Source organism: Balaenoptera musculus, chromosome 14, assembly GCF_009873245.2.
Source record: "Balaenoptera musculus isolate JJ_BM4_2016_0621 chromosome 14, mBalMus1.pri.v3, whole genome shotgun sequence".
Taxonomy (NCBI): Eukaryota; Metazoa; Chordata; class Mammalia; order Artiodactyla; family Balaenopteridae; genus Balaenoptera; species Balaenoptera musculus.
The window spans coordinates 15,407,876-15,422,348 of record NC_045798.1 but is presented as its reverse complement, the minus strand read 5'-3'; the positions used below and the strand labels follow the sequence as shown (position 1 = coordinate 15,422,348).

The 14,473-nt window shown below is 54.0% G+C and overlaps 1 protein-coding gene across 4 annotated transcripts in view; it reads left to right on the top strand.

Annotated features, from left to right (window-relative positions):
• RASAL1 (RAS protein activator like 1) overlaps positions 1 to 14,473 on the top strand; it is a 43,556-nt gene that overhangs the window by 8,453 nt on the left and 20,630 nt on the right. The window contains exons 2-5 of one of the 4 annotated variants that reach the window (XM_036823616.1): positions 5,169 to 5,380; positions 9,518 to 9,574; positions 12,126 to 12,239; positions 12,398 to 12,459. In XM_036823616.1, coding sequence (XP_036679511.1) covers positions 5,235 to 5,380; positions 9,518 to 9,574; positions 12,126 to 12,239; positions 12,398 to 12,459 — 379 coding nt within the window. In that variant the 5' untranslated portion in view covers positions 5,169 to 5,234. Of the gene's footprint in view, positions 1 to 5,168; positions 5,381 to 9,517; positions 9,575 to 12,125; positions 12,240 to 12,397; positions 12,460 to 14,473 lie in introns of those variants that run through there. The other 3 variants (XM_036823617.1, XM_036823618.1, XM_036823619.1) reach the window with 3 other exon arrangements.

Sequence of the window (14,473 nt, the reverse complement as noted above, 5' to 3'; positions counted from 1 at the left end):
TCTTGCCCCGATCTTGGTGGTCTCAGAAGGGATGGTGCCACTTCCCAGCAGCGGAAACTGACGTCTAGAGATGCACAGGTCTGCGGAGCCAGAGGAGGGGTCTGTCTCCCGCTTTGGGGGTGAAGGTGTAGCGGAGAGGTGGTGAGTTGGCAATGTTAAGGCACCGTGGGGAGAAAGGAAGTAAAAAAGAATATGACCATTGCCACAAGGAGAGAGGCCAGATTCCAGCCCTCGAGGGGAACTGGATTCTATTTAACCCAGAGAGTGTCTTTTGAGTCCTTCTTATGTGCCAACTGGCTGGGAGGCACCGCATGAATCAGACATTGTCCCTGACATTTAGGAGATAAGACAAGCATGTAAATCCCCACAAAACAAGAGAACAAGAGACCAAGGTCACAGAGCGGTGCCAACAGGCGGACAGTGGGGGGGCGGTCATCACCGCCTTCCCCTCGCACCTTCCAGGCTTCCCCGGAGGCTGTGAGCAGAGCTATGAAGCAAGGGCAGCGGGGCTTCAGAGGACAGAGGAAGTACGAATTGTTTTCTGATTATAACTTCTGATTTAAAAAGAAGCACGTGCCATTATGTCAGAGAAAGCCCTCCAGTTCTGTACTTGCTTTATTGTCTACATATCACTTCGTACTTCCCACTGAGAGTCTGTTCCTAGCTGCCCATTACTTTTGTCTGTATCACCCTCCTGAGAGCCCATGAGAGCAGGGCTGGGCTGTGTGTACCTCACTGTATCCCCACTGCCTAGTACATAGTAGGTGCTCAATACACATTTGTTAAGTAAGAAAAGAATTTTATATATAATATGTAAACATTTTATATATATGAAAAGAATAATATAAGAATTTTATATATATATAATACTTTATGGCATCAGTGTCATGCCTATATATGGTTGTATATACTGTGTTTTCCCCACGACTTGCATTTCTTTTTGGCTGCGCCACACTGCTAGCGGGATCTTAGTTCCCAGACCAGGGATCAAACCCATGCCCTCGGCAGTGAAAGCATGGAGACCTAACCACTAAACCACCAGGGAATTCCCTATGACCTGCTTTTTTTTTTTTTAAAGCACTTTTCCTGTCATTAAATAGTCTTCAAGAACATAATACCATTTGCAGCTATATATAGCTGGGACTTCCCTCGTGGTCTAAGACTCTGTGCTCCCAATGCAGGGGGCCTGGGTTCGATCCCCGGTCAGGGAACTAGATCCCGCATGCCGCAACTAAAGATCCTGCATGCCGCAAAGAAGATCCCACGTGCCGCAAGTAAGACCTCGAGCAGCCAAATAAATAAATAAATAACAAATATTGAAAAAAACCCACACAGCTATCTAGTGTTCCATGGCACTGCTCTCACATTATCTGCACTTTATTTCACCCCACCCCTCCTAATCTTTATTTAGATTACAATCTACAATCTTAATTGTATCTGTGGGACTTAAACCAGAAAATAGGTAGATAAAGGAAGGTAAAGGCTTTCCTGGTGGAAGGATAGGGCAAAGGTAGTATCAGGGGGTGGGGTGGGGGGGAATATGAATCAAATCTTAAAGGTGTTGAATTCAGGAATGGGGTCGAGAGGGCCATGCGGCCAGGGAATCCTGGACCCAGTGGTGTGTTGTTAAATTGCCTCTCCAAAAAAAATTGTAGTGTTTATTTGCTGATTTCCATGGTGCAAATTCTCCTACTGTGGTTGATTTCAAGTTCCTGATGCGGCATTGCTGAACACAGGGTTGGAAAGGCATGGGCACAGCCGGCTCTCAGGAACCAGTAGGAGCAGGCTTCAGCACACCCCTGTCAGTGCCCAGGCCTGATCCCCACTCTGGGATGAGGAGCCCTCTCCACTCTGTGTCTGTGAGCCCTCCCTGGGCCCCAGGCCCAGCATCTCAGACGAAGGGGGTGGGACTCGTCCTGGGTAGTGAGGCCCATCGGGGTGCAGGAGCCCAATCTTGAGATCTTGCTATCAGATTTCACAGCTGGGATGCAAACCCCCAGATTCCCCCCAGCTCAGCAACTCGGAGCCGCACTGGCTCCACTGAAGTGTGGCCGCTCCATCCATCCCTGGAATTCAGGGCTGGGCCTGGCGCTCTGCCCCAGCCACAGAGTCCTTAGGACCCAGCCTCAGAGCTCAGTCACCCAGTGCGGCTCAATGTCAGGCACAGTGATGGGATCAGGATGTTCCATTACGGCCATGACACTTACGAGCACTTGCTGTATGCCAGGCTGTGCTGAACGTTTGACGTTTAACTCATCCCATCCTCACACCCAGCCTATGAGGTGGGTGCTAGTTTTATTCCCAATTTACCGATGAGGAAAACTGGGGCACTGAGAGGGTAACTCACTGCCCAAGAGGCATTCCGTTCATACCTGTAGGTGCCAGGATTCAATCCCAGGTTGGCTGAACGCTAAAAACCTCTGCTCTTAAAATCCTCAGCCCAGTATCTCCTCCACTTGGCTTTACAAAGCACCTGCTATGTGCGTCCCATGGGCGGTAGACTATGTACAGAGTTGACAAGAAGATGATAGTGGGTTTGTCTTGAAGAGGCTTAGAGGATGGGGAAGGGGAGGCAGCTAACCATTTCTTGAGCACCTACTATGTGCCAGGAATGATGCCAGGTGCCTTACACAGCCGTCTTGATTAACTCTACAACAATCTCACGAGAAAGGTGAGACCCTTTCCACATGACAGCCCAGGCCTGGGCTCTCAGGAGCCTGCCTTCTTCTTTCCCAAATGGCCTCTAGCAGGTCACAGTCCTCTGGGCCACATTTCCCCCTCTGGTTCCTTGACAGGAGCTGCCCTAGGAGACCTCAAACACTCTTCCAGTTTCAGGTCAAAGCTTCTCAGAACAACAGGAGGTACCCAGGCCATTTGGAAAGTATGGAGACTGTGGCCACAACTCCAGGCAAATTGCAGGGGCAGACGCTGGATATTGGATAGGTGACAGAGCTAGCTCCCTGGAGGCCTGGCTGGCACAGTCCATAGCCTTTGTAACCCCCCTGGGAGCCTGGGGAGGGGGGGTCTGGGAATGTGACTTCCTGCTCAGCTCTGGAAGTTGGGCCAAGATAGCTAGTGGTGGTTTGGCTGGCATCTCAGGTGGCCCTAGGACAAGGCCCCCAGGTTCCATCAAGGGTCCCTGGGGGCTGGATAGCCTATCTGAGGTCTCTTTTTCAGAAGAAAAAGGCTTCGCCACAAGCTCCCACCTAGGTGAGTGGGGGCGGGGAGAGGCAGGACACTTGTCTTGAAGTAGGCAGGTCGCATAACAAGTACCATTTCCCCTCCTGAGGATCTGGGGTACTGATAAGATTATGGGAGGGCTTTAACTACTCCCTTGGGGCTACCACATGCTCTGGAATCAACGCCTCCCGCCCAACACCCCTCATACCCTGGTTGAAGGATGTTTGCAATACTTCTAAGCCTTGGGGCCAGCCCTGCTAGGCCCATTTTCCCAGATGGGGTAACTGAGGCCCAGACTTTGGAAGGACTCACCAGATCGGAGGCCAGCCAGGGAGAGAATTCCAGGGATCTGAATTCCTCACCAGCCTGGCTGGGGTGCTGGGTGGGAAGTCAAGGAGGGAGACGGGGAAGCAGATCACCGGGGCCTGCTCCTGCTGGGCTGGGCAGGGCCCTCTGGAATTGCTGGTCTGGGCGTTGACTCCCGAACTCAATAAGTAGAGCCTTCACATTGGTGCCCAGCCCTGGGCTGACCTGACCGGAATGAGTCCCTTCTGATAACTCTTAGGCAGGTAAACAACAAACTCATGGGGAGAGATAGTGTGTGTGTATCTGTCCTGGGACAGGCCTTTCCGGTCACATTATCACATTTAAAACTCAAAAACTGTGCAAACCTGGAGCTGTGGGAGCAGAGAAAAAGGGGAGAAAACCTCTGCCTGGCATGGGAGGACATCCCGGAAGACTTCCTAGGAGAGGTGATATTTGAGCTATGCCTTGAAGAACAATAATAGTAATAGCAAACACTTTCTGAAAACTTCTTATGTGCCTGTCAGGTGTTCTGAGATCTGCATCTGCTTCCTTCATATCTGTTTTATCTCATCTAATTCTCTCAAAACCCTGTGAGCGAGATACTATAATAACATATGAACCGATGAGAAAACCAAACCAGGGCACAGAGAGGTTAAGAGACTTGCCCAAGACCACACAGCTACCAAGTGGCGGAGTCAGCATTCAAATCCAGAAAGGCAAATCAATGACTGACTGTAAGACCTTCCGAGTGCTATTTAATCCCTCTGAACCTCAGTTTGTGTGTCCATACAAGGTGGGGGGGGAACTAGTACAACAGTAAGTAACGCATAGAATTATTGTGAGGACGAAGGTGAGATAATCCCTGTAAAACGCTTAGAACAGCGCCCGGCACACAGTAAGCGTTCAAACAATTGTAGATGACTTTTATAATCGTTGTGGTGGTGATCTTCAAGCCCTCCCCTCCCCCTCCGGCCGCGGCTTCCTCCCCCGCAGTGCCAGCCAGTGACGCGGGATCTGCCGCACGCACAGTCTGGGTTTAATTGGAAACTAAAAGAGATGGAAGGGTATGTTCGCGGCCCCTCCCTTGACTCTGAAAAGGACCCCCAGGGAGGGTGTGACTCTCTCTAGCGACGCCTCCCGCGATCTCCAATACTGCTCCGAGGTGGGGCAAGGAGATCGGACCAAGAAGGCGGCGCCGGGATGGTAGGCAGGGGAGAGCCGGGGAGGTGTGAACGTGTTTGGAGGCAGGCAGGCAGGGGACATACCTGTGTCTTCTTGAGCCCGGTGCCAACTCACTAGGAACCTGCGGGCCACGCCATCATGCCGTGGGCGGCTCTCCACCTGGCAGTCCCAGTCTCCATGCGCCCGGGCTCCGAGGCCGGTGCGCTCTGGCACGCTTGGCTGGGTGCCGGCAGAGGGCGCGCGAGGGGCCCCCGGCAACTGCGGGTGGGGGGGGCCCCGCGGCGAGGCGGGATTGCGGTGAGGGCCCTGTGCCGCCCCTCACCGCCCCCTGCCCCTCCCCGCCCTGCCCACCCGGAGCGCTAACGAGAGGCAAGGGCTGGCGGTGTCCCCCCGCTCTTCAGCCGGCTCGGCGGGCCAGCTCCTACCTGTAGGAGTCTGGCGGGGGCGCCCCCTCCCCGGACACCTATCCTTTCTCCTCCTTCGGAAAACCTCTCGCTCAGCTACCCGCGTGTCGGACAGGCGGCGCTGGGATCCCGGGACAGGGTGCCAGGCTCGCTGTTGGCGACATGTTAGACGCCCTTCCGCCTGCGGTACATCCTCGGAACCTGGACGCCCTCCTGGCCGGAAAAGTTTGGGGCTGGGCCGCCATGGCCAAGAGCAGCTCCCTGAACGTCCGCGTCGTGGAGGGCCGGGCGCTGCCCGCCCAGGACGTGTGAGTACCCCCGGGGCCAGTCGGGGATGGGGGCGTGCCGGGCATTGGATGGGGCGGGGGTCGCCCATTCCGCATGCCAGGGAAGGTCTGTGAAGTGGGTTGGGGGTTCTTGTCTGAGACCGAGTACTGGGGCAGATCACCTTCATGGGGCGAGAGGCCCCACGCCCATCGCTTCCCTGGTGGGAGGGGACACCAAGACTTAGCAGATGCCCGCACCCGCCCCCAGGAAAGGGGTGGGTCTTTGTTCCTGGGACGTACTAAAGGGGGTCTTCCAGGGCTTCAGCCCTGGGGATTAGAGGGTCGGATTCTGTCAGAGCTGGGGAGGGGGTTTAGGGGTGGGGGGCTCTCTTCTTAGTCCAGGCAGGTGTTGGAGGTGGGGTTTTCTCCAAGCCTGGGTGGGCATCTTTAAGAGATACCCTGGGGAGGAGCCCCAGAGGGCCTGGATCCAGGTGGCCCCAGGATTCCTCTGTGTGCATCTGGTACTGAGATTTGCAGAGTGTCACCAGGTGGCCCACCGGCCAGGCCTGGGGGAAACTGGGGTCCTCTTGACCCAAAACCCTAAGCTCCCCAGCCAGCAGCTCCCCGCCCAATGGGGACCTTCCCTGGATGCTAAGCCACTTGAAGAGCCAACTTCCCCCTGCAGCCCCCCTCCCTAGCCAGGTGTGATGGGGGCTGGAGGACCCTCAGGTTCCCCTCAGTACCAGTCCTCAGCTGTGCTTCCTTCAGGGCTGAGTCAGCAGTTGCCGAATCAGCAGAATGGGGGGAGGGGTCCCCCCTCCTGCCTGGCCTGGAGCCCAGAAGGGGCTCTAAGGGTGTCAGCACCTGAAACAGGTGTGGGATCCTTGGCAGGACATTGGCTGTGTGACCTTGAACCTAGTCCTCTCTGGGTTTGGATTTCCCGTCTGGGCAATGGGAACCCTGGACAGGAGTCTCCAAGCCGCATGCAGCTGAGGGTGGAGAACCTCTTAGCATTTGCCCGCTGGCCAGGGTGAGCAGGAACGTGGATTCTGAGCCTTCGCACAGGCTGGGGCTTAGCTATGCTCTAACTCCCCCAGCTGTGGGCCCCCTGTGAGGAGTATCCTGCCTTTGACTTCATGAACATCCCCCCTCCCCAACCCTGCAGCTATGTCAAGGGGGAAGCTGCATAGAGCAGTTCTAGCACCCCCCATCCTCATCAGCGACCCCCAAAAAACACGCACCTGAGGAAAGCAGAGAGCTCGCTTGCTGTGCAAATGCAGCATCTGGACGAGCCCCCTGATTCCCCCCCCTTATGAGATGCCCTCTCAGAGCACCCGAGAATTAGCGATTCTGGAACTGTCGAGGCAGTGAGGTCAAGAGTGGGGACCTGGCAGCTGCTGGGGGGCTGAGGGGGAGAACCTTCCAGAAACCAGGTTTCCATCTCACGGTGCTCTGGCCCCTCCACCAGTCCTGGGTGAGGGCCATGAGGGAGTGACGGATGTTGTCCTTGGACCCGGACATGGCTCGCGGGGCTCCCTCTGCCTCTGCTGGGGAGGGAGTTGACTCATACCTCGTTCCTGCGTCGCTCTCGGCCACCCCTCCTCCACCAAGTTCCCGGGCCAAGGTGAGCTCTGAGGTGGGCCACGCCCCAGAACCAGGGTAGGGAGGAGAGTGACTAAGCCCCAGTGGGGGATCCAGCCACACTGCCTCAGTTTCCCTGGCTGTTGGTGCCCTTCTTCAGAGGGGCTCCCTCAGAGCGTGTGGGATCTCCATGCCTGTGGGGACTCTTAGATGGGTGTGTCCTCTCTCCTCTCTCCTAAGGGAGAGGGCCCAGATTCTTCCTGAAGCCTCACCAGGTTTGAGGGGGTTTTGGCCTGGCTTGGGAGGAGGCCTCAGCTGATAATTTGAGAGTTATTTCTGTCATTAATAAGAGCAGCTGTATGTCTTTGACGGCTTCCTATGGGCCAGGTCCTGTGCTTAACACTTCCTGTAGTCCTATTAGCATTTCCATTTTACAAATGGGCAAACGGAGGCTCAGAGAGGCAAAGTCACTTGCCCAAGGTCACACAGCTGGGATTTGAACCCTGACTGCCCCATGCCCCAACCAGACTGGGCAGGCAATGGCCGATGGGCCTGCTTTCCCAGGCTTGAGGTGGGGCAGGAGCCGTGGGAGAGGCTAAGGGTCTAGAGAGATTGAGGGTCTGGAAGGGGCAGCCCCCTTCCGCCACTGCTGCCCCTGCCTGATAGGAGCCTGATAAGGCCCTTGTGCGTCAGAGCCCTGGAGCTGACGTGCTTGGCTCCCATGAGGGGCCCAGGGGTCAGGCCGGGTAGACGGCAGGGGGCGTGGCTCCCAGCCCTTTTCTATGGATCCCAGCCCGTCTGCCCCACATCTGCTGCTGGGGAAACTGGGGGATTGGAGCCCACCTAAAAGAAGCTCAGGGAGAGAGGACCCAGAGAGAGAAATGAGATAGAGGGGGTTTCCAGCCATGAGCATCCACGGGGGTGGAGCCCGATGGGAAAACTGAGGCTCCCAGGGTTACTCAGCCCAAAGGGTTTGGGATAGATCAGATGGGAAAACTGAGGCCTGGGGCATTACGCAGAAGGGAGGTCAGAGGTAGAACCCAGAGAGGAGTTCAGAGACACAAGACACCAACCAGCCTGAGGTGTTCAGGGATGGAGAGCAGATGGGGAAATGGAGGCACACCCAGCGGAGGGAACTAGGGCGAGGAGTCCACAGAGGGAGCCGAGGCATGGGGAGGGCTCAGCCAGCAGACGAGGTTGGAGCAGCTCCTGGTGCCAGCGTCCCTCTTCCTGGGAATCCCCGAAGCATTTGTGGATCAGTGACAAACTGAACTGAGAGAGGGTGGCAGAGAGAGGTCGGGGGCTGGGGTGTCAGGGGAGGGGGCCATTTGGGCAAGGGATCGTGAGTTGGGGTGCAGGCATTGGTTAAGAACATGTGTGCTGAGCCCCACAGACCTGGGTTCGAATTCTGGCTCTGCGGTGGTGGGGGGAGACGGGGGTGGGGAGATAAAGCTCCTCCCCCAAGGAAATCAGATTTCCGAAGTTGCAGGGAGCCATGGAGACAGACACTAAACAGAGAGAAATGGAGCAAGATGATTTCACATGCTCAGAGGGATCAGAGATCAATTTTACACTGTCTACTGTTGGAGGATGGTGGTGATCAAGGACCACCTCTCTGAGGTGGTGACTTTTGGGCTGAGGTTTGAATAATAGGACGGAGCCAGCCATGACAAGATCAGGAACAGAGCGGGTGTCTTAGTTAGGTGGAACAGCAAGTGCAAAGGCCCTGAGGCTGGACTGAGCTTAGTGGAAGACAAAGGAAGCCTGTGCAATGGGATGGGGGCGGGGGTGGGGGAAAGAGATGAGGGCCCCTGATGGATAGCTTGGGATGGACCAGTAACTCTTATTATGAAGCGGGGATGGAACTGGCTTTGGTTGGCCTTTGGCTCATGGCTACTCAAGGGGATGCAGCCCATTTCTCCTACTGGTTGAGTTTTGAGGTCTGGGTGCCCTGGTCTGTGCCTGCAGTGAGAGCGGCTGCTGAGGTCCATCCCCGCTGAAGGCTGAGCAGTGGGGAGTCCCCTCCCAGGGAACTCCCAATGGAGAGGGCAATGCTTACCCTGAGGGTGGCATTCAGGCACCTGTGGGGAAAGCTCTGGGGTCGGCCAGGATGCATCACACCATGCATTAGCTTCTTCAGCTCCTCCAGCCGCCCTAGGGGGTATGTGAAAATATTACACCCAACTTACAGAGCAGAGAAACTGAGGCCCACAGAGGGAAGGGGACTTGCCAGGGTTCCACAGTTAGTTACCTTGAGGCCAGGGATGACCCCCCAGCAGAGCATGTGCTCTGAACCACCGCTTCGGGCTTCCTGGGACCGGGACTCCAAATTTTCTGGCTTCATGTCTCCATGTTCTATTTCTTTGGGTGGAAGCCCAGGGCCCATTCAAGGAGGTCCGCAGTGGGTGGGCTGGGCAACCATGACATTGTCTGCTGGTCCCCAGAGGTCTGCCTCCACTGAACTTGCTGTGTGACCCTGGGCAAATCCCCTCCCCTCTCTGGGCCTTAGTTGCCCCCATCTATAAAATGAAGGCAGATTGGGATCCCCACCCAGGGCTGCTCTCTCAAGCCCGCTCCCCAAACCTCCTCCTTCTGCAGGTCTGGGAGCAGTGACCCCTACTGCATAGTGAAAGTGGACGACGAAGTGGTGGCCAGGTGAGGAGGGGAGGGCAAAGGGAGCAGGGCTGGGGGACGGGGCTCCGTGTTGATCTGGGGAGTCCAGGCACAAGAATTCACGCTGAAAAGAGGACCTGGGGGAGGGCAACATTTACCCCAAGCGGGGGACTCGCAGGCCTGATGGTGGGTGCTTTGTGCCCTGGCCATGGGCCCAGACAGAGGGGGCGCCGGCTCCCCTCTGCATCTGCTCCCACCAACTGGCCGACATCTTCCCCCTTCCCCCTTGTCCCGATGATGCCCCTGCTGGCGTCCTGGGGCTGACTCAGTGGCGGCCAGATTGTACCTTCCGCAGTGGCCTCCCCGGGGACGGGCATCTCACGCTTGGCTGGGCTAGCTGGTTCCGGGCCTGCTGGGTGCTGCGCGCACCTGGGTGTGTACGTGTGTGTGCGTGTGTGTGTGTGTGTGGGCGTGCATGTGCGCCCGGCTGGGCCTGCTTGTGAGTGTGTGTCGGGGTGTCGGAGGGCTGGTGTGAATGCCTGCAACCACTGGTGCGTGTCCCTGGGGGTGTGCAGGCTCAGAGGTTCACGTTGTGTACCAGCCTGGGGGGGGGGGTGTATGTGTGTGTGCACACGTGGGCTGCCGTGTACACGCATGTGCGCACCAATGCCTGCTTATTTGGGTACACAGGCGCCACTGTGAACACATGTGAGGACGTGAAGATGTTTGGTGTGTGTGAGCGAGTCTCGGGCCGGGGAGACATCGGGCTGGGCTGTGCTGGGCTGGGCTTGGTTGCCAGCCCTGCAGGCTGAAGGGCAGCTCTCAGCCCCCGCAGGCCTGAAGGGTGTGGGTGGGCCGGCGGCTGAGGCCTCGGTTCCTATGGAGACAGCAGGATTCAGGATCCTCCTGGCACCAGTTCTGGTCCAGATGGGCCGGGAGCTGGGGGCAGGGAGCCCGTGTGGGGGAGGGTAGCCTGCAGCACACCAGCCAACCACCCCCCATCCCATCATTCTCTCTGTGCTTGTGCTGCCCCTTATCACATTCTGTGACACCACCCCCAAACCCACAGACTGATTTTCCGTGTGACCCCAGGCTGTCACTCCCTCTGGGCTCTGAGGAGCCTCTCAGCTCGGGGGCTGGGGAGCCTGAGGGGACTTCCAGCCGGGAAGAGGTCAGGGTAGTGGGAAGAGACTGTTTGGAAAGAAGAGTCTGTCTGATGGTGGGGCCCTGGGCTGTGTGTGTGTGTGTGTGTGTGTGTGTGTGTGTGTGTGTGTGTGTGTGTGTGTGTGTGTGTGTGTGTGTCCATGTTCATATTCTTTGTTGGGGAAGAGTGTGTGGAAGGAAGGAGGAAGGCAGTGGCAGGTGTGCAGACCAAATTTTGCAACCGTAAATTTTGGTGTGTCTTCACCGGGCAAAGTAGGTTCTTTTTTCCCCATTGCGTAAAGGGAAGTGCATCTGCAGGGGTGTTGGGGTGAAGATGTATGTGTGTCTGTTTCTGGGTTTGTCTTGGTCCCTGACCCTCCTGGGGTTCCCCTTGCTTACTGAGTGCTCTGGCCCCTGCTGACTTCATGGTCTCCTGGCCCCTCACACTTCCCTGCCTCCCAACCACCATCTTCTTGTTCCTCAAACTCACCATTCCTGCCGCAGGGCCTTTGCACGTGCTCTTCCAGCCATGTGGAATACTTGTTCTCATCCTTTTTCCCCGCTTTGCCTGACTAGCTCCTGCAGGAAGCCTTTCCTGACCCCTCCTATCCTCACGCCAGTGGGCGCCACTGAGCTAACCAATCACAGAACTTCTCTCACTGTGTCACAAGGGCTCAGGAGGGAGCAGCAGTCTGCTGAGCGAGGCTCTGTGGGGGTGGGGACCTCGGCACCTCTTCCTCTGATTCCCCAGAGCCCCCAAGACTTGGCACATAGGTCAGGGTGAGTGTTTATGGAGTGAATGAATGAATGCATGGATGGAATTGTGTGTCTTGTCAGTTACTGTGTGACAGTACCTGACACACAGTTGCTGTGTGTCAGTGTGATTCTGTGTGTGTATCTCTGCTGCGTATCACCCTATGTATGTGAGTGTGTGTCTGTGGGTCTATGTGTGTCTCCATGTTTGGGCATTTCTTTTGTCTGTGTCTCTGTGTGAACGTTTCTGTTTTCTCTCTGTGTGTCTGCACGTGTCTATATGTAGAAACACACAGATGTGTGTTTCTAGAAATTTTTGAGGATGCATATGTATATCTGCATATGTGTGAATGTGTCGCTTTGTGTCTCTGGCTTCCTTGGTATATCTGTGAATATCTCTGTTTCAGTGTGTATCCCCATGGGAGTGTGCGGGAGGTGTGTGTGTGTGTGTGTGTGTGTGTGTGTGTGTGTTGAGGTCCCTGGGTGTGTGAGGGTCAGGGTTTGTGTGTGTATTTGTGTGTGTCTCCATGCCTGGATTCTTGAGTGTATGAGTGTGTGTGTGTAGCTGTATTTGAGTGTATTTGAGTAGCTCTGGGTGTGTATGTGTCTGGATCCCTGTGTGTGTGTGTTTGTGTCCCCAGGTACCTGCTGCCTGTGTGGCCCAAAGGCCCCCAGCCCCCCGTGTCCCCTTTTGCAGGACAGCCACCATCTGGCGAAGCCTGAGCCCCTTCTGGGGGGAGGAGTACACAGTGCACCTGCCCCTGGATTTCCACCAGCTGGCCTTCTATGTGCTGGACGAGGATACCGTGGGGTGTGTGTGCTGGGGACCCAAGCCTGGGCGTCTGAGGGAAGGCGGGACACCCCGATACACAGTACCCACCCACCCAGCCGTTGACGCCTTGCCTCCACCTCTCCACGGGCGGGGCAGGGGTCCCTAAGTTGGACCCTCATCTGCCTGCCTTTCTGCAGGCACGACGACATCATAGGCAAGATCTCACTGAGCAGGGAGGCCATTGCAGCTGACCCCCGAGGTGGGTGAGGGGCACTGGCCCCCAGCCGGGCAGAGGGCAGAGGGGGTGGCAGTTGTAAGGGCATAGCCAGCAGCACGGGGCAGCACAGAGCCTTCAGGGGAAAATTATTTTGGTTGTTGCTTTTGTTTTTCATTTTAATTTAGTTCGTTTATTGAGCAGTTAGCTTATTTACATAGGTCAATATTCAAAAGGTACAATTAGGAGTGAAACTGTCCCTCTTATCCCAGCTACTCCATTCTTTTTTTTTTTTGGCCGCACTGCATGGCATGCGGGATCTTAGTTCCCCAACCAGGGATCCAGCCCGCGCCCCCTGCAGTGGAAGCGGGGAGTCTTAACCACTGGACTGCCGGGGAAGTCCCCCCCAGCTACTCCATTCTCATCCACAGTGTTGTCAGTTTCTTGTATGTCCTTCTAGGGACATTTTAAACATATGCAAGCAAGTAACAATAGTAATAGCAGCAAACACTTATATAGTGCTTACTGTATGCTGAACACTTTCTAAGTGCTTTACACGTATCAATTCACTTAATTATCGTAATAACCCTAAGAGATAGGTACTCTTGTTATGCCCACTCTATAGGTGAACAAACTGAGGCACAGGGGGTTAAATAACTTGCCCAAGATCACAAAGTTATTAAGTGGGACAGCTGGGATTTGAACCAAGTTGTCTAGTTCCAGAGTCTGTGATCTTAACACTATACTATATATGTTTTTGTTCTCTGCTTATAGGAATGGTAGCCCATTAAACTCATTGGTTCTGTACCCTGTCTTTTCACTTCACCATGTACCTTGGAGATCTTTCCATATTGGTGTCCCCAGAGCTTCCTCATTCTTTGATCTTCGTATGACTTCATGGCACTCCATTGTGTGGATGTGCCATCATTTATTTGGCTTGTTCCCTCTTGATGAACACTTTGGTTCTTGACAGTCTTTTCCTAGTTCAAACAATGCTGCAATGACTAGCCTTGTAGAAACGTGACTGCACACATATATGCAAGTTACATCAATCAGCTTGATAAATTCCTAGAGGTGGATTTGCTGGATCAAAGAGTACCCACATTAGCACATTTGATAGTTATTATAGTAATTAAGTTACCCTCCCTGGAGGAGTTAACAGTTTAACCCATCCTGTACCCTTGCCAACAAATACCAAACTTTTGGATCTTGTATCGGATAGGTAAAAAAAATTGCCTCTTAGTGTGGGTTATTTTGCATTTCTCTATGAGTGAGATTGAAGACCTTTTTATATATTCAAGAGTCACTTTATTTCCTTTTTTGTCTATTGTCTATTCACATTGTATGTGTATTTTTCACCCACTGGGTTGTTGCCTTTTCTTACTGATTTGTAGGAGCCCTTTACATGTGAGGAAAATGAACTTTGTCATATTAGCTGCAAAATGTTTTTCTCCCTTTGTGGCTTATATTTTGACTTTGCTTACAGTTTTTTCCAGAAGAAAATTTGTTTCTTTTTCTGTAGTCAGAAATTTTTTTTTGGCTCTTGATTTTCTGTGATACCTTCTGTGATACCCTAATCTTAGGGTCTCAACCCTAAGATTAAGACAATTTTTTTTTACATGATTCTTTCAAGCAACAATTTGTTCCCATTTTTTTTTTTTTTTTTTTTTTAAGTCTTTCATATATTTGGAACTTACCCAGATACAAAGTATGGGGTAGGGATTAAACTTTACTACTTTTTGTCTAGATGACTACTACTTGTCTTGACGCCATTTACTGAATAATATAATAATATATTTTTTCATGAGTGAGCGTTAGTTGACAGCCTATGTGCCAATCATCATAATCATCGCTCCTATTTAATGAGGGCTTATTATGTGCCAGGCACAATGCTAAGTACTTTATATTTAGTCCTCACAACACCAAATGAAGTGTGCACCAGAATGATCTCAAATTCACAGCTGATGGGAAGTGAGGCTCGGAGAGGTGGGGTGACTTGTCCCTCCTAGAAGTTGCAGAGGTGGGAATTGACACCAGGCTGTGCCTGCCTCCTAAGTCT